Source organism: Lactuca saligna, chromosome 4 (assembly GCF_052625555.1).
Source record: "Lactuca saligna cultivar CGN05327 chromosome 4, ASM5262555v1, whole genome shotgun sequence".
In the NCBI taxonomy this organism is placed as follows: Eukaryota; Viridiplantae; Streptophyta; class Magnoliopsida; order Asterales; family Asteraceae; genus Lactuca; species Lactuca saligna.
In genome coordinates, this window is record NC_136420.1 from 51,660,507 (window position 1) to 51,681,071 (window position 20,565).

Below are 20,565 nucleotides of genomic sequence, written 5' to 3' on the forward strand. Positions count from 1 at the left end.
CATACATACCCTCCAGATGTCTGATATGGACCTGCCAATACTGACTATCCAAAAAGAGGAGGACTATTATTGTCCTCTTTAAGTCTCACACAGATTACCCAACTATGAGAATATTCACATTTTCAACTTACTTCAATATAATATCCTTTATAAGTCTTAAATCAAATTTATCAAGAGATTAATAAAAGAAAATCAACATTAAATAAGTTTCCTGATTTTATAATAATGTTATAACTTAGTAAATAATATCATCACACAGTTACATATATTAAACAGTTAACATATAAACAATCCTACGAATGATAAATACTTGCGATAATTAATTTTAGTATAATTATGCACTTGAAAATAACTACACTCACTTGGTTAAAAGTGAAAGACTTTAAGTTAAATTTGCGCTCCGGATACGCTTCAGTTTTTTCTTTTAAAAAGTACCTAGGTAAAATATTACTGTGTATACTTTTTGTTTATATTATTCGTAGTTATAATTTTTGTTTCTTAGATTTATCAATAATCCCAAGAAAAATACCAACTTATAGTTGATAAGAAAAAACCAGGTAAGATCGTGTTGGAGGTAGGATCTGTTTGTATATAAGGATATATATTGTTTGGAAAATCCACTTTAAACACATCATTGTTCTTACATTATCATCATTTACGTAAGTAGATCGATCAGAATAACGATTGACATTATTGATAAATCTTCTTTATAAGTTCATAATAATGATTATAAACATAAATATAAACTCTACTTAAAGCACATTAAGCATAACTTAACTTACAGGTTATTTAGCAAAAAACTAGACTTTGTGCGGATAGAACTTTAAAACTGAAAACTCTAATTCTCTGGGGTCTCCAACACTCAAAGCTTCATTATTAATGCCTAAGAGGTACTAGAACTAAACCTCAAGGATTTGGGAGAGATTTGGAGTGACTGGAAGTGAATTGGCAAACTTTTATGTAAGAAGTTGCATCAATTTATAGCCAGCCAGGAAGGGCACGCTGCGCCTTGATGCATCGCACCTGTGGCCATGTGTAACTCATCCGTTCAAATCCATTGGGAGGAATGGGTGTGCCATATTGCGACACTTATCACACTCTTGCTATGCCACATGCCAATTCCTCATTCTTTGGAAATTAATTATTTTCTAAAATTCGTAACTTTTGTACACGAGCTCCATTTTCAACGGTCTTTATATCCATACGTAGCTATCAACGTGCACTACGACTTTCATTTAGGTGTTGTTTGTTTTTTTAATCGAAAATGCATGAAGTTTGCGAACCACGTCTGCAACCCTATACTGAAGAAGAGGTGGATCAAACGGCTACAACATATAATAAAAAGGTTTGTTTTTTGACGTCTACAGACTACTGCAATAAACTGAAACTAACTAAATAATAGTTAAAACTAATTCTAAATCATAAAAATATTTAGTTTAATCATATGCAAATCAAGTATAAAGATCATTTTTATGATATGATTTTCAAAAACGTTTATATAAAATAATTAAACAAAATATTTGCTAGATAACAATAAATAAAATAGTTAATTTAGCAAAAAAAGCATGTTCATTTTTGTTAGATTTTCGATGAAGATGATTATTTTTTCAGTTAGCTTAAATAAATTTGGTGATTAACTTTATAATTTATTAATATTTGGTATTTATAATTTATTAATATTTGGTTATAGACAATGTAACACAAAAAAAAATTTATATGAAATTTACCAAACAATTTTGAAATTATGTAAAATATACTCGAATTGTTTATAATATCTTTCATAATATCATAAAAATAATAAACATGTTTTTGAAAAAGATTAAAATAAATCTATGTTGAATAATATAACTTAAAGTAAAGCGAGAAGTTGTTTGAAGAGGGTGATCCAGTGATGCGTCACGCTGCTCAAGCGCAACATTTTTTAAGTAACAAGTTTTCTAAAAAACAAACATGTGTGAAAGATCAAGTGTTAGCACATACATTGTGTGGCGCAACATAACCAATAATGTGTTTTCTGAAAAAACAATCAGCCCCTTAGACGTTGTCGGCTAGTTTTCATTTTATTTTTCGTTTTACGTCTCGAGAAGTCTTAGACTGTAAATAACGTTGTGAAATTCGTAACTTATTCATACGGACTCTATTTTTTGATATTCTTTCTATTTTTGGTCTCCTAGTGAAGAGTACTACAAGTTTCATTTATATTGTTTCGGCTAAAAATCAACCGAATTTCATTTCAATTTATATGTCACACACTGTTGTACTGTGTTGTACTTGAAGCCTTGAAAAATAATAATTTCCTCATACAAAGTCATATTTGGTCGTTTCTTATATGCATGCATAGATATTGACGAACACTACGACTTTTGTTTATACTTCGTCGGCTAATTTTTGTTTATTTTTAATTCATATTTTTAGCATGCCGTCTCGTTTTTTCATATTTTTATACAAATATTATTTTGTTATAATATTTCTTTGTATAATATCAATACATCTTTATCTTTATCTTATCTTATCATACATTATCATACATAGGTATAAAGCTAGCATTTTTCCTTAAACCTCATGCATTTGAAACCCCGATAAAAATTTGCAAACACCTCATGCATTTGAAACATCCTATTTTAATAAATACCACTCAAAAGTCTCATAATAATGATTAACAATTCAAAGGTTTTATAAATTATCAAATCTATCCAATAAACAATTAATGGATACACTACTATAAAAATGTTAATCTTTTTGAGTAGACACACCATTACAAATCACATACAAAATTCACAAAGAAAACAAGTTTAAAGTTTTTTTGCGTTGATTTGAGTGCCTTGAACATTTTTTCGAGCCATGTTATTATGTTGAAGTTTTTAATTTGTAAGTTTGTTATATACTAATTCTTTTTTGTAATTTCTTGATTTAAGTATTATTTTAAGAATATTATTGTATGTTGTGGTTGAAATTTTAATGTAAATTAGATTATATTCATGTTATCGATCATATGTTATGGAAGATGATATATATATATATATATATATATATATATATATATAATATTTAATTAACTATTGTATACATGTTTGTATGTTCATGTTACTTCAAAACAATAATTAATTAAAATTCATTTATACGTCATATTATCCATATTATCCATGTAAGCCTTTTTTAAAATGCAAATAGTCTATCTTATCACTTTATATTTTAGTATATGTTTAACATTTTAATTATAACAATAAGTGTTTTTTAAAAGTTTCTTTCACTTATTAATAAGCAATAATTATAAATAATAAAATCAAATTACATGGATATGTCATATTATCCATGCAAGTCTCTTTTGAAATGGAAATTGTCTATCTTATCATTTTATTATTTAGTGTATGTTTCACATTTTAATAATAATATTAAGTGTTTCTTAAAAGTATTATTTAACTTATTATTAATAATAAGTTGTTTAAAACTAATGAATAACAATTATAAATGATAATAACATCAATTTATAAATTACATTTAGCTATAAATAAATTGTATTTTATATGAACATCATTATTGAAATTAGAAAGTGATCGCATAAGTAAAAATATAATTAATCAATAATAACAATTGTTAAAAGTAATACTAAATAGATAATTATATTTAATTCTATTAATGAGGAATGTGGGTTGATGTTAATGAATATTATTGTTAAAAATAATAGAGATTATATATATATATATATATATATATATATATATATATATATATATATATTAGTGTAACAATATTATCTCAAAGTTAATATCAATAACATAACCATTTTAAACATATATTTTTTAATATTTTAACAATATATTTTTAATCTTCATTGCGCAACGCGCGAGAATTCGTCTAGTATCTTATAAAGCTAACATTTTTTCTTGAACCTCATGCATTTGAAACTCCCAAGACTATATAGAAGCATTTTTTTCTCAAACCACATTCATTTGAAACCCCCATCTTTTAACTAATACAACTCAAAAGTTTTCTTAATAATGATTTATCACTCAAAGGTTTTATAACTTATATTATATTTAATAAGCACTTAATGAACCGTTTACTATAAAAAGATCAATCTTTTGGTTAGCGATTCATACAAGTCACATACAAACGTCATAAAGAAAACAAGCTTATAGGTTTTTGAGTTGGTTTGTGGTCTTATGACTACTTTTTGAGATATATTATTATGTTATAGCTTTTAATTTGTAAGTTTGTTATATACTAATTTTTTTTTATGTTTTTTCTTGGTTTTGGATTCTTTTAATACAATTGTTGTATGTTGTGATTTAATCGTTAATATATATTAGATCATATAGATGTTATCGATTATATGTTATATGCCGTGATGTGGATAATATTTAATTAGATATGTTAAAGTTTTTAATTTGTAAGTTTATTATATACTATTTCTTTTTTTATATTTTTCTTGGTTTAAGTATTCTTTTAAGACAATCATTGTATGTTGTGGTTGAAATTTTCATGTAAATTAGATTAGATTTATGTTGTCGATCATATGTTATGGAAAATGATATAGATAATATTTAATTAATTATTGGATATATGTTTGTATGTTTGTGTTTCTTCAAAGCAATAATTATTAAAAATCATGGATATGCATTTATAATATTTATAAATTTCCAATAATTTTTCACATTTTCTTATTATATATGTAGTTATATTAGAACATTTTTCTTACAAAAAGTCATCATTTGGTTGAAGATATTGAGATTCAAAACTTTTCATATAGTTGAAGCATTCATGATCCAAATATGATGATTTGAAGAAATGGATTATGTCGCATCGATGGTAATTGTAATATGATTTTTTTTCAACCAAAACAAATGAAGCTTTTTTACTCTTTCTTTATATTCAGTTTCTCGTTTGATCTTTATATGTGATTTGTGTGTATTACTCAATATTGAATGTGACTCTCCAAACATCAATGTTTTGCTTGGAATATCTTTTTTATTCTTCCTTTTCAAGAAAAACATTTTGATTGGAGGTTAGTGAAGAATTGTCCTTAAGTTTCTATGGTTGAATAATGTTAAATGAAGAAAAAAAATCAGAAAACTGATATAGATTTTTTGTTTGAGCAAAGCAGACGAATGTTAGTTTTTTCTTTTGATTTAAATGTATATTTATGTAACATTTTTATTTATATATTCAACCACCCGATGTTCTTATTTATTTGATTGTAGTTTTTCTATTTTGATTATGTTTATTTTTTATTATTGTTTATTGGGTTATCCTACACAACATACTTACAAGACAATATTTAAAAGATAACATAATTTTTAACATTTGATATGTAATTATGATTGACTTATCATTATATGTTCTTCATACGAAAGTAATTTATCCATATTACTACAACAAGAATTACATATGACATTTACGAAAATATATATTATATGTGATTTGTTTAACATGTATATGCACCTATATATGTTATAAATTTATAATTAAGTATCCTTATGTTTAATAATTAAAGGGATTAAAATGATGCATCAACAACAACGACGACAATAACAACAACAAAAACAACAACAACAAAAACAACAACGACAACAACAACAACAACAACAACAACGACGACAACAACAACAACATTCCTTTGAAACTCACACAACAATTCAAGAGTTTTCTAATTTTTGTATATTTATTAGTCACAACTCAAGAGTTCTTAACTTATGATTATTAATTAGTAATTACTAATAATTTTTTATTTCCCTTTTTTTAAAGGTTGTAAAGTTTTGCTCATTAAAAACATTAATATATTTGAAGAGATTTGTGATTTAAATATGAAAAATTAATATAAATGTTACAATAGATGTTTTGGTGTTTTTATGTTATTAAAAATTGTAGTGTTTATTTTTCATATTTTTTGTTATGTATATATATATATATATATATATTTAATACAAATATTATAATAGATGTTTTTGTATTTTTATGTTACTAAAAGTTGTAGTTCATATTTTTGTCCATACATTTTGTTACCCGTTATATATAGATTATCATACATTTGATATATAATTTACACAATTTTAAACTGTTTATAAAATTATCAAATAATTGTATATATCACAATGACTTAAAAATTAAAACTATAATGTTTAATAAAACTAATATGTTAACTATATGTTTGCTTTAGTACTAACATTTTGTTTCAAAGTAGAAATATTAAATAATAATTTGGTAAAACTTATTATTTTAACCATATAATTGTATTCAAACGTAACGCACATGGATTCACCTACTATATTTATAACGGAAATATTTTTCTTTCACCACAGTCATTTGAAACTCAAATGATGCAACTCAAATGATGCATTTTACTCAAACCATATTCATTTGAAACCTTTTATTTGAATGAATATCACTCAGAAGTCTATTAATAATGATTAACCATTCAAAGGTTTTATAACTTATATAATATGTTTAATAAGCAATTAATGGATAGTCTACTATAAAAGGTCAATCTCTTTGAGTAGACACACAAATACCAATCATATACAAATTTCACAAAGAAAACAAGTCTAAAAGTATTTGTGTTGGTTTGAGGTCTTTGGACCATTTATCGAGTCATGTTATTATGTTAAAGCTTTAAATTTGTAAGTTTGTTATGTACTAATTCTTTTTTTATTTTATTTTTATTGGTTTAAGTATTCTTTTAAGAGAATCTTTGTATGTTGATATAACGACCCGTTCCCGGTATGTTAATTAATTGTTAATTATCTAAGTTTTCAAGAGGGACTCGGCGAGTTCTAGCCTGACTCGCCGAGTTGGGTCGCGTATTTTGGGCACGCGGGAGCCGGGGACTCGGCGAGTCCATATCCCGGACTCGGCGAGTCCGTCCGTCTGGGTGAAACCCTAAATCCCCGGGTTTGCCCACTATTTAAACCACATTGTAGCCTCATTCTCGCCACTTTCACCCTGAGAACACGGTGAGAGAACCCTAATCCTCCCTTGAGAGCTTATAAGTGATTTGGTGCCATTTTGTGAAGGTGTGAAGAAGGAGAAGAAGAAAGAAGCAAGGAAACGAGTTGTAGTGCAAAGATCCAAGGGCAAATCTGAGTTTATTGAGGTATTTTCGGAGTTCCCTTCTTGTTATATGCTTTAAACTTCCATTAGAGCTCTTCTAAGAGCTATTTGATGTTTGTCCCAAGCCTTATGGTTGCATGAATGTCTTAATAAGTCGAAATACCTTTGGATCTGAATGTTGGGGTGTTGTAGAGCCCAGATCTACTGTCTTTTTGGAGTTACATTGCATATTAGCCATGGATCTACTCATTTTGTGCATCTTTTAGCCTTATTTCCCTTATTCTTGAGGTTGTGCACGTAAAGTTGGAAACTTTACGAGGTAAAACAGCTTATTGGACCCAGATCTATCAGTTGCATGTGTTGGATTCAAGAGAAATCGAGTAAAAACTAGCTGCATGGCAGCGACTCGGCGAGTCGGGTCGCGAGTCCCCGATTCCTTCGTTTTTAGCAGTGCCGAGTGCACCCACTGAGTTAGAGAGTGGACTCAGCGAGTTGAGGGTAGACTCAGTGATGGAGGGACTCGACGAGTTGTTCATACAACTCAGCGAGTCCAAGGCAATCTCCTTAGGATCAAGAACAACTCGTCGAGTCTGTTCATACGACTCGGCGAGTCGGATGAAGATTGTCTGAGTTCTTGGATCAAGAGGGTACTCGTCGAGTCGATGCCACACTCAACGAGTAGCAGTGAGTAAGAGTGAAAAGTAAGAGTGGGACTCGGCGAGTTGGGTGGCCCAACTCGGCGAGTCAGCCCAAAAGATAATTGACTTTGACCGAGGGTAAAAGAGTCATTTTACCCCAAGTGCAGTGTTTAGTATTTGACTGAGTGTGTTCATGGACTTGTAGCCGAGGAGATTCAGGAGCAGCAGCCGTTAGCTTTCAGAGACACACACTCAGCCGCCAGTTTACGAGGTGAGTTTCCTTCCAGTAGGAACGGGTCTAAGGACACAATGCCGGCCCGTTCAGTTAGCAGTAGTTTCCGGATTTAGGTCCGATGCAGTAGTTAGTATGTTCGATGCCTTCGTGGTTCGAACAGGATTTGTGTGCTATGTTTTATGTGTTAAGTATTATGTGTTCCGGGCCACGGCTCGATGTAGCATGTCGTATATGTGTTACGCTAGTTGATGTGTTATGCTATGCTATGCTCAGTCAGTCAGTTCCGGACTTCGGTCCGATGCAGGGGACAAGGTCCCGGTCAGTTCCGGACTTTGGTCCGATGCAGTTAGTTCCGGACTTCGGTCCGATGCAGGGGACAAGGTCCCAGACAGTTCCGGACTTCGGTCCGATGCAGTCAGTTCCGGACTTCGGTCCGATGCAGTTAGTTCCGGACTTCGGTCCGATGCAGGGGACAAGGTCCCAGACAGTTCCGGACTTCGGTCCGATGCAGTTCCGGACTTCGGTCCGATGCAGTTCCGGGCTTCGGCCCGATGCAGTGGGCAAGGCCCAATATGTGTTTATGTGTTATTGTATGGTATGTGGTAGTTTGGGGGAGCTCACTAAGCTTCGTGCTTACAGTTTCAGTTTTGGTTTCAGGTACTTCCACAAGCAAAGGGAAGAGCTCGGGATGACGGCATCGCACACACCACCGCCTCAGCTTTAGCCTGGGATTGATTTAGTTGTTTGATTTGATGTAGTATGATACAGTTTTCCGCACAGTATCTTATCATGTTTTGGAATACATCACGCATGGTTTTATTATATGATACTCTGATTACAGTTTTGATTATATTAAAAACAAAAATTTTTGGGTCGTATTTTTGGGTTGTTTCAAGTTGGTATCAGAGCCCTGGTTTGAGGGATTCGGATACACTTCCGGGTGTATCTGAACTCAAACTAAGGGAAATGAAAGATTTTATTAAAATAAAAACGTTTTATAAAAAGAATTTTGAAAGTACTTAGAAAGGAAGAATTTTTTTTAAACAAGATAGAGGTGTGTGCATGCGGTCAGCCGAGCTCAAGTAAGTACTCCCAAATTACCCATACAAGTTATTTGTTCAATTTCAGTTTTAGTAGAACAACATGCTAGTATAGGACTAAGGATTTAGGAGAATGCCTTATGTGCCTGCTTATGTGTTACAGCTTTATGAGTATTGCATGCTAGTACTGAGTAGACAGCAGTAGGATAACCTGATTAGGTTATGCCCGATAGCAGGAGCTTAGCATCTTATGCTAGTGCAGTTTCTTGTTATGAGAATAGTTTGCTTGAGTCTGTTTTCCGTGTCCGAATGCTGCTTGCTTTGTGCTTAGTGGGGTTCCGAGTGATGGGAGTTAGCCATTAGGTGAACACGTCACACCACATGTGACTAGGATTGAATAATCTCAGAGTACTGGAACTGGCCCTATTGCGCAGCTCTTGTTTGAGTCCAACCGTTATAGGGACGGGTCCTTTACTCGAAGGATTATCTGATCCTCATCACATGTGATGGTGTTTAGGTAATGGCTAATTGGCGTTATGAGGAAACCTTCAGCAGCTGAGGACCAGTTGTGTCGAGCTTGAAGTTTCCCTAGGGCAAGCCTAGGATGAGAATAGCAGAGAATGGCAGTAGTAGAGGTGACTTGGGGAAGTCAAGGCAGTTCTTGAGGAAAGTACGGATAGATGTGGAAGGTAGTAGGGGCCCATACTACTGAAAGCAGAGGATCCGTACTCGAATCAAGGAAGGCCAAGACAAGACCAGGAAGCTAGTAGTCGTATCATGATCCCTTGAAATATTTTAGTGTTCTGATGTTGTTATGATATGTTTCAGAATGGTAGTTTTGCGTCCGAGGCCAGCAGCCGGCAGTTCAGATGCCGGAGGGGGATCAGGATCGAGATCAGACCCGGAGGTCGGACAGATGGATGAGCAGACTAGGGAGTTCCTTTCTTCTGAGGTTACCCGCATCATACCAGAGCAGACTCCTGTGATCTTCGGTTCGATCAAGGAGGGTATTTTAGAGCTGATGGATGAGCGATTGAGTACTTTTCGGGCTGAGATGGCGGCCGTGATGGGGTCGCGCACTCTTACATTCATGGAGTTCAGGGCGTGCGGAGCTCCAGACTATCATGGGGCGCGGGACCCCATAGCGAGTACTAGATGGTTGGCGGATGTGGCCAACGCCTTCCGCACTAGCAGGTGTCCCGAGGGGGACAAGGTCAGATTGGCGTCCTGTCTACTGAAGGACAGGGCACGGGATTGGTGGGAGGAGGTCGGACACGCCATCGGGGATGATGCGGCGTTGGATGCTATGACCTGGACTGATTTCTCTACCAGGTTCAGGGCGGAGTTTGCAGCGGTCATTGAGGTGCAGCAGCTAGCCAGGGAATTCCAGGATCTTACTCAGACTACCGAGTCAATGGCGGAGATCACCGCCAAGTTCAGGGAGAGGGCTCTTCTTGTTCCTCAGTATGCAGCCGATGAGGAGATGAAGAAGGCCCGTTATCATGAGATGTTGCGGAGTGATATCCGCATGTTTGTGAGCCGGTCCAGTTGTAAAACGCTAGACGACATGATTGCTAGAGCCAGGGAGATTGATCTCGAGATGGAGAGGAAGAGGAAACCGGAGGCGGTTTCGGGTTCAGGTAGTGCGGGCAAAAAGCCTAAGGTTTCAGATCACAGGTCCAGGAGTCAGCAGAGCCACGGTCGGTGTGGCAAGTGTGGAAGGATGCACGAGGGGGCGTGCAAGGCAGGGAGTTCCGGCTGCTACAAGTGCGGTCGGATTGGGCATATGAGCAGGGATTGTACGGCCCCTGCTACTGCGGTTTCAGCATCAGATCTGATTTGCTTTCAGTGCAATCAGAGGGGACACAAAAGGTCCCAGTGTCCCAGTTTAGCTGCAGCAGGGAAGGTGGTTGCACCTGCCCCTGCCACCCTGAGGATTACGGATGGCCGGCAGGGCCGAGCTGATGCGCCGGTGGCGAAGAGCAGGGCATTTCAGATGACAGCAGAGGAGGCGCGAGCGACTCCTGATGTGGTGACGGGTATGAATCTTTCCTTCATCTCTTGTTATTATATTGCTTGAATATTACTTGATGATATGTTTTATTTAGGGTCGTTCTCGGTGAACGGCATCCCTGCTTTGGTATTGTTCGATTCGGGGGCTACCCGATCATTTGTATCGCTTGCGCTTAGCAAGAGACTTAGCAGAGCTCCCGAGGAGCTGGATTGCCCACTAGAGGTTGAGATAGCAGATGATAGGACCGTGAGGGTCGACAGAGTACATAGAGGGTGTTCCCTTCAGATATTTGATGAGCAGTTTCCAGTGGACCTGGTTCCTATTCCCCTGCGTGGGAATAAAGTTATTGTGGGCATGGATTGGCTGAGCCCCAATGGGGCGGTGATTGATTGTGAGCTACAGCTAGTGAGGGTTCGCACCCCCAGTGGGGGAGAGATAGTGATTCAGGGCGAGAGGCCCCAGCGAGGACCGATCTTTTGTTCCGCCGCAAGGGCGAGGCGCTATGTTCACCAGGGTTGCGCCGGTTTTGTAGCTTACGTCTTGGATGCCCGGGAGAAGGGCAAGATGGCGATTGATGATGTTCCTATTGTTCGTAACTACCCGGATGTGTTTCCCGAGGATTTGCCGGGGATACCTCCAGAGAGACAGGTTGAGTTCAGGATCGATCTAGTTCCTGGTGCGGCTCCGATAGCCAAAGCACCATATCGGCTAGCTCCCCCTGAGATGCAGGAGTTGTCTACGCAGCTTCAGGAGCTGTTAGACAAGGGTTTCATTCGGCCGAGCAATTCGCCTTGGGGAGCGCCGATCTTATTTGTGAGGAAGAAGGATGGGTCGCATTGTATGTGCATTGATTATCGGGAGTTGAATAAAGTAACGGTGAAGAACCGTTACCCACTTCCGAGGATAGATGACTTGTTTGATCAGCTTCAGGGAGCGTCTTGGTTCTCCAAGATCGATCTACGCTCCGGTTATCATCAGATGAGGGTTAGAGATGAGGATGTACAGAAGACTGCTTTCAGGACCCGGTATGGTCATTATGAGTTCGTGGTGATGCCTTTTGGGCTCACCAATGCCCCAGCCGCGTTCATGGATCTCATGAACCGCGTGTGCAGACCGATGCTGGATCGGTCGGTGATAGTATTCATAGATGACATCTTGGTATATTCCAAGACTCAGGGGCAGCACGAGGAGCACCTGCAGGAGGTGTTGGAGACTTTGAGGAGGGAGAGACTTTTCGCAAAGTTCTCCAAGTGTGAGTTCTGGTTGCGCGAGGTGCAGTTTCTTGGCCATCTCGTCAACCAGAAGGGTATTCTGGTAGATCCGGCCAAGATTGAGGCCGTGATGCAGTGGGAGGTCCTGAGGTCTCCATCTGAGATTCGGAGCTTCCTAGGGTTGGCAGGGTATTATCGGAGATTTATTCAGGACTTCTCCAAGATAGCAGTGCCACTCACCCGACTAACCAAGAAGTCGGTGGTATTCCGTTGGGGGCCTGAGCAGCAGGCGGCGTTCGAGACTCTCAGACAAAAATTGTGCGAGGCACCGATCCTTACCTTGCCGGAAGGAGTAGAGGACTTCGTAGTCTACTGTGATGCTTCGATCACAGGTATGGGAGCAGTATTGATGCAGCGAGGCCATGTGGTAGCCTATGCCTCGAGACAGTTGAAGCCTCACGAGGCTAACTATCCTACCCACGATTTGGAGCTGGGGGCAATTGTGTTTGCCCTCAAGATTTGGAGACATTACCTTTATGGGGTCCGCTGTACTATTTACACGGATCACAAGAGTTTGAGATATCTCATGGATCAGCCGAGTTTGAACATGAGGCAGAGGAGATGGTTAGACGTGCTAAAGGATTATGATTGTGAGATCCTTTATCATCCAGGGAAGGCCAACGTGGTGGCCGACGCCCTAAGCCGCAAAGTGTCGGCGGCCCCTATCAAGGATCTGTGCATGAGGATGACAGTGATCACTCCGCTGTTGGAGCGGATCAAGGAGGCTCGGGTGGAGGGCCTCAAGGAGGAGAGGCAGAAATGTGAGAGGATAGTGGGTCGAGTAGCATCGTTTGATTACGATAGTCGGGGTTTGTTGACGCTTCATGGTAGGATGTGGGTACCGTACTGGGGTGGAGTACGGCAGGTATTGATGGACGAGGCTCATAAGTCTCGATTTTCTATCCACCCAGGGGCGACGAAGATGTATCAAGATCTTCGACCTGATTATTGGTGGCCCCGCATGAAGCGGGACGTCGCTTGGTACGTTGAGAGATGCTTGACCTGCCGAAAGGTCAAGGCGGAGCACCAGAGACCTCACGGCAAGATGCAGCCGTTGGACATTCCCGTGTGGAAATGGGAGGATATCACCATGGATTTTATCACCAAACTTCCCAGGACCGCACGTGGAGTGGATTCGATATGGGTAGTGGTGGATCGGTTGACGAAGAGTGCTCATTTTATCCCGATCCAGGAGAGTATATCGGCGGAAAAGTTAGCCGATATCTATGTGCGAGAGATAGTGGCACGTCATGGAGTGCCGGTATCGATGGTGTCAGACCGAGATGTTCGTTTCACCTCCAGATTCTGGAAGCGGTTCCACGACGAGATGGGTACTCGTCTTCATTTTAGCACCGCTTTCCACCCTCAGACTGACGGGCAGAGCGAGAGGACGATTCAGACTCTTGAGGACATGCTTAGGGCATGTGTTCTAGATTTTGGGGGCAGTTGGGATATGTATCTTCCGTTAGCGGAATTCTCGTATAACAACAGTTACCATGCGAGTATTGATCGACCTCCTTTTGAGATGTTGTATGGTAGGAAGTGTAGGACCCCGATTTGCTGGGGCGAGGTCGGTCAGCGAGTCATCGGGAGCACTGAAGTGGTGCTCAAGACGACTGAGTTGATCCAGCAGGTCCGTAGTAGGCTGCAGACTGCGCAGAGTCGGCAGAAGAGCTACGCTGACAGGAGGCGTTCGGACTTGGAGTTCCAGGTAGGAGATATGGTTCTTCTGAAAGTCTCACCTTGGAAAGGTGTCATCAGGTTCCGGAAGAGGGGCAAGCTGGGCCCCAGATTTATTGGTCCTTTCAGGGTTATGGCCCGGGTGGGTCGGGTTGCTTATCGGTTAGATCTTCCTGAGGAGCTTAGTCAGATCCACAACACTTTCCACGTGTCGCAGTTGAGAAAGTGTTTGGTGGATTAGTCAGCAGTCGTTCCCCTAGAGGATATTCAGGTTGATAGCAGCCTGAATTATATTGAGAGACCGGTCGCGATTCTGGATCGGAAGATCAAGACCTTGAGGAACAAGGTCATTCAGCTAGTGAAGGTGCAGTGGCAGCACCGGAAGGGATCTGAATGGACGTGGGCGGCTGAGGAAGAGATGAGAACGCACTACCCGGAGTTATTCGCAGATCCAGCCGTAGCAAACTTCGAGGACGAAGTCTGAGACAAGTGGGGGAGATTTGTAACGACCCGTTCCCGGTATGTTAATTAATTGTTAATTGTCTAAGTTTTCAAGAGGGACTCGGCGAGTTCTAGCCTGACTCGCCGAGTTGGGTCGCGTATTTTGGGCACGCGGGAGCCGGGGACTCGGCGAGTCCATATCCCGGACTCGGCGAGTCCGTCCGTCTGGGTGAAACCCTAAATCCCCGGGTTTGCCCACTATTTAAACCACATTATAGCCTCATTCTCGCCACTTTCACTCTGAGAACACAGTGAGAGAACCCTAATCCTCCCTTGAGAGCTTATAAGTGATTTGGTGACATTTTGTGAAGGTGTGAAGAAGGAGAAGAAGAAAGAAGCAAGGAAATGAGTTGTAGTGCAAAGATCCAAGGGCAAATCTGAGTTTATTGAGGTATTTTCGGAGTTCCCTTCTTGTTATATGCTTTAAACTTCCATTAGAGCTCTTCTAAGAGCTATTTGATGTTTGTCCCAAGCCTTATGGTTGCATGAATGTCTTAATAAGTCGAAATACCTTTGGATCTGAATGTTGGGGTGTTGTAGAGCCCAGATCTACTGTCTTTTTGGAGTTACATTGCATATTAGCCATGGATCTACTCATTTTGTGCATCTTTTAGCCTTATTTCCCTTATTCTTGAGGTTGTGCACGTAAAGTTGGAAACTTTACGAGGTAAAACAGCTTATTGGACCCAGATCTATCATTTGCATGTGTTGGATTCAAGAGAAATCGAGTAAAAACTAGCTGCATGGCAGCGACTCGGCGAGTCGGGTCGCGAGTCCCCGATTCCTTCGTTTTTAGCAGTGCCGAGTGCACCCAGTGAGTTAGAGAGTGGACTCAGCGAGTTGAGGGTAGACTCAGTGATGGAGGGACTCGACGAGTTGTTCATACAACTCGGCGAGTCCAAGGCAATCTCCTTAGGATCAAGAACAACTCGTCGAGTCTGTTCATACGACTCGGCGAGTCGGATGAAGATTGTCTGAGTTCTTGGATCAAGAGGGTACTCGTCGAGTCGATGCCACACTCGACGAGTAGCAGTGAGTAAGAGTGAAAAGTAAGAGTGGGACTCGGCGAGTTGGGTGGCCCAACTCGGCGAGTCAGCCCAAAAGATAATTGACTTTGACCGAGGGTAAAAGAGTCATTTTACCCCAAGTGCAGTGTTTAGTATTTGATTGAGTGTGTTCATGGACTTGTAGCCGAGGAGATTCAGGAGCAGCATCCGTTAGCTTTCAGAGACACACACTCAGCCGCCAGTTTACGAGGTGAGTTTCCTTCCAGTAGGAACGGGTCTAAGGCCACAATGCCGGCCCGTTCAGTTAGCAGTAGTTTCCGGATTTAGGTCCGATGCAGTAGTTAGTATGTTCGATGCCTTCGTGGTTCGAACAGGATTTGTGTGCTATGTTTTATGTGTTAAGTATTATGTGTTCTGGGCCACGGCTCGATGTAGCATGTCGTATATGTGTTACGCTAGTTGATGTGTTATGCTATGCTATGCTCAGTCAGTCAGTTCCGGACTTCGGTCCGATGCAGGGGACAAGGTCCCGGTCAGTTCCGGACTTTGGTCCGATGCAGTTAGTTCCGGACTTCGGTCCAATGCAGGGGACAAGGTCCTAGTCAGTTCCGGACTTCGGTCCGATGCAGTCAGTTCCGGACTTCGGTCCGATGCAGTTAGTTCCGGACTTCGGTCCGATGCAGGGGACAAGGTCCCAGACAGTTCCGGACTTCGGTCCGATGCAGTTCCGGGCTTCGGCCCGATGCAGTGGGCAAGGCCCAATATGTGTTTATGTGTTATTGTATGGTATGTGGTAGTTTGGGGGAGCTCACTAAGCTTCGTGCTTACAGTTTCAGTTTTGGTTTCAGGTACTTCCGCAAGCAAAGGGAAGAGCTCGGGATGACGGCATCGCACACACCACCGCCTCAGCTTTAGCCTGGGATTGATTTAGTTGTTTGATTTGATGTAGTATGATACAGTTTTCCGCACAGTATCTTATCATGTTTTGGAATACATCACGCATGGTTTTATTATATGATACTCTGATTACAGTTTTGATTATATTAAAAACAAAAATTTTTGGGTCGTATTTTTGGGTTGTTTCAAGTTGGTATCAGAGCCCTGGTTTGAGGGATTCGGATACACTTCCGGGTGTATCTGAACTCAAACTAAGGGAAATGAAAGATTTTATTAAAATAAAAACGTTTTATAAAAAGAATTTTGAAAGTACTTAGAAAGGAAGAATTTTTTTTAAACAAGATAGAGGTGTGTGCATGCGGTCAGCCGAGCTCAAGTAAGTACTCCCAAATTACCCATACAAGTTATTTGTTCAATTTCAGTTTTAGTAGAACAACATGCTAGTATAGGACTAAGGATTTAGGAGAATGCCTTATGTGCCTGCTTATGTGTTACAGCTTTATGAGTATTGCATGCTAGTACTGAGTAGACAGTAGTAGGATAGCCTGATTAGGTTATGCCCGATAGCAGGAGCTTAGCATCTTATGCTAGTGCAGTTTCTTGTTATGAGAATAGTTTGCTTGAGTCTGTTTTCCGTGTCCGAATGCTGCTTGCTTTGTGCTTAGTGGGGTTCCGAGTGATGGGAGTTAGCCATTAGGTGAACACGTCACACCACATGTGACTAGGATTGAATAATCTCAGAGTACTGGAACTGGCCCTATTGCGCAGCTCTTGTTTGAGTCCAACCGTTATAGGGACGGGTCCTTTACTCGAAGGATTATCTGATCCTCATCACATGTGATGGTGTTTAGGTAATGGCTAATTGGCGTTATGAGGAAACCTTCAGCAGCTGAGGACCAGTTGTGTCGAGCTTGAAGTTTCCCTAGGGCAAGCCTAGGATGAGAATAGCAGAGAATGGCAGTAGTAGAGGTGACTTGGGGAAGTCAAGGCAGTTCTTGAGGAAAGTACGGATAGATGTGGAAGGTAGTAGGGGCCCATACTACTGAAAGCAGAGGATCCGTACTCGAATCAAGGAAGGCCAAGACAAGACCAGGAAGCTAGTAGTCGTATCATGATCCCTTGAAATATTTTAGTGTTCTGATGTTGTTATGATATGTTTCAGAATGGTAGTTTTGCGTCCGAGGCCAGCAGCCGGCAGTTCAGATGCCGGAGGGGGATCAGGATCGAGATCAGACCCGGAGGTCGGACAGATGGATGAGCAGACTAGGGAGTTCCTTTCTTCTGAGGTTACCCGCATCATACCAGAGCAGACTCCTGTGATCTTCGGTTCGATCAAGGAGGGTATTTTAGAGCTGATGGATGAGCGATTGAGTACTTTTCGGGCTGAGATGGCGGCCGTGATGGGGTCGCGCACTCTTACATTCAGGGAGTTCAGGGCGTGCGGAGCTCCAGACTATCATGGGGCGCGGGACCCCATAGCGAGTACTAGATGGTTGGCGGATGTGGCCAACGCCTTCCGCACTAGCAGGTGTCCCGAGGGGGACAAGGTCAGATTGGCGTCCTGTCTACTGAAGGACAGGGCACGGGATTGGTGGGAGGAGGTCGGACACGCCATCGGGGATGATGCGGCGTTGGATGCTATGACCTGGACTGATTTCTCTACCAGGTTCAGGGCGGAGTTTGCAGCGGTCATTGAGGTGCAGCAGCTAGCCAGGGAATTCCAGGATCTTACTCAGACTACCGAGTCAATGGCGGAGATCACCGCCAAGTTCAGGGAGAGGGCTCTTCTTGTTCCTCAGTATGCAGCCGATGAGGAGATGAAGAAGGCCCGTTATCATGAGATGTTGCGGAGTGATATCCGCATGTTTGTGAGCCGGTCCAGTTGTAAAACGCTGGACGACATGATTGCTAGAGCCAGGGAGATTGATCTCGAGATGGAGAGGAAGAGGAAACCGGAGGCGGTTTCGGGTTCAGGTAGTGCGGGCAAAAAGCCTAAGGTTTCAGATCACAGGTCCAGGAGTCAGCAGAGCCACGGTCGGTGTGGCAAGTGTGGAAGGATGCACGAGGGGGCGTGCAAGGCAGGGAGTTCCAGCTGCTACAAGTGCGGTCGGATTGGGCATATGAGCAGGGATTGTACGGCCCCTGCTACTGCGGTTTCAGCATCAGATCTGATTTGCTTTCAGTGCAATCAGAGGGGACACAAAAGGTCCCAGTGTCCCAGTTTAGCTGCAGCAGGGAAGGTGGTTGCACCTGCCCCTGCCACCCTGAGGATTACGGATGGCCGGCAGGGCCGAGCTGATGCGCCGGTGGCGAAGAGCAGGGCATTTCAGATGACAGCAGAGGAGGCGCGAGCGACTCCTGATGTGGTGACGGGTATGAATCTTTCCTTCATCTCTTGTTATTATATTGCTTGAATATTACTTGATGATATGTTTTATTTAGGGTCGTTCTCGGTGAACGGCATCCCTGCTTTGGTATTGTTCGATTCGGGGGCTACCCGATCATTTGTATCGCTTGCGCTTAGCAAGAGACTTAGCAGAGCTCCCGAGGAGCTGGATTGCCCACTAGAGGTTGAGATAGCAGATGATAGGACCGTGAGGGTCGACAGAGTACATAGAGGGTGTTCCCTTCAGATATTTGATGAGCAGTTTCCAGTGGACCTGGTTCCTATTCCCCTGCGTGGGAATAAAGTTATTGTGGGCATGGATTGGCTGAGCCCCAATGGGGCGGTGATTGATTGTGAGCTACAGCTAGTGAGGGTTCGCACCCCCAGTGGGGGAGAGATAGTGATTCAGGGCGAGAGGCCCCAGCGAGGACCGATCTTTTGTTCCGCCGCAAGGGCGAGGCGCTATGTTCACCAGGGTTGCGCCGGTTTTGTAGCTTACGTCTTGGATGCCCGGGAGAAGGGCAAGATGGCGATTGATGATGTTCCTATTGTTCGTAACTACCCGGATGTGTTTCCCGAGGATTTGCCGGGGATACCTCCAGAGAGACAGGTTGAGTTCAGGATCGATCTAGTTCCTGGTGCGGCTCCGATAGCCAAAGCACCATATCGGCTAGCTCCCCCTGAGATGCAGGAGTTGTCTACGCAGCTTCAGGAGCTGTTAGACAAGGGTTTCATTCGGCCGAGCAATTCGCCTTGGGGAGCGCCGATCTTATTTGTGAGGAAGAAGGATGGGTCGCATTGTATGTGCATTGATTATCGGGAGTTGAATAAAGTAACGGTGAAGAACCGTTACCCACTTCCGAGGATAGATGACTTGTTTGATCAGCTTCAGGGAGCGTCTTGGTTCTCCAAGATCGATCTACGCTCCGGTTATCATCAGATGAGGGTTAGAGATGAGGATGTACAGAAGACTGCTTTCAGGACCCGGTATGGTCATTATGAGTTCGTGGTGATGCCTTTTGGGCTCACCAATGCCCCAGCCGCGTTCATGGATCTCATGAACCGCGTGTGCAGACCGATGCTGGATCGGTCGGTGATAGTATTCATAGATGACATCTTGGTATATTCCAAGACTCAGGGGCAGCACGAGGAGCACCTGCAGGAGGTGTTGGAGACTTTGAGGAGGGAGAGACTTTTCGCAAAGTTCTCCAAGTGTGAGTTCTGGTTGCGCGAGGTGCAGTTTCTTGGCCATCTCGTCAACCAGAAGGGTATTCTGGTAGATCCGGCCAAGATTGAGGCCGTGATGCAGTGGGAGGTCCTGAGGTCTCCATCTGAGATTCGGAGCTTCCTAGGGTTGGCAGGGTATTATCGGAGATTTATTCAGGACTTCTCCAAGATAGCAGTGCCACTCACCCGACTAACCAAGAAGTCGGTGGTATTCCGTTGGGGGCCTGAGCAGCAGGCGGCGTTCGAGACTCTCAGACAAAAATTGTGCGAGGCACCGATCCTTACCTTGCCGGAAGGAGTAGAGGACTTCGTAGTCTACTGTGATGCTTCGATCACAGGTATGGGAGCAGTATTGATGCAGCGAGGCCATGTGGTAGCCTATGCCTCGAGACAGTTGAAGCCTCACGAGGCTAACTATCCTACCCACGATTTGGAGCTGGGGGCAATTGTGTTTGCCCTCAAGATTTGGAGACATTACCTTTATGGGGTCCGCTGTACTATTTACACGGATCACAAGAGTTTGAGATATCTCATGGATCAGCCGAGTTTGAACATGAGGCAGAGGAGATGGTTAGACGTGCTAAAGGATTATGATTGTGAGATCCTTTATCATCCAGGGAAG

At 41.6% G+C, this 20,565-nt stretch overlaps 1 protein-coding gene across 1 annotated transcript in view; it reads left to right on the forward strand.

Annotated features, from left to right (window-relative positions):
• The first annotated feature begins 1,264 nt into the window (after positions 1-1,264).
• Positions 1,265-20,565, forward strand: part of LOC145039603 (uncharacterized) — a 29,129-nt gene continuing 9,828 nt past the window's right edge. Inside the window, exons 1-6 of the mRNA XM_078987639.1 lie at positions 1,265-1,345; positions 11,488-11,729; positions 11,958-12,861; positions 13,573-13,665; positions 19,192-19,433; positions 19,662-20,565. Of these exons, the coding sequence (XP_078843765.1) occupies positions 1,265-1,345; positions 11,488-11,729; positions 11,958-12,861; positions 13,573-13,665; positions 19,192-19,433; positions 19,662-20,565 (2,466 nt within the window). The remainder of the gene's footprint in view (positions 1,346-11,487; positions 11,730-11,957; positions 12,862-13,572; positions 13,666-19,191; positions 19,434-19,661) is intronic.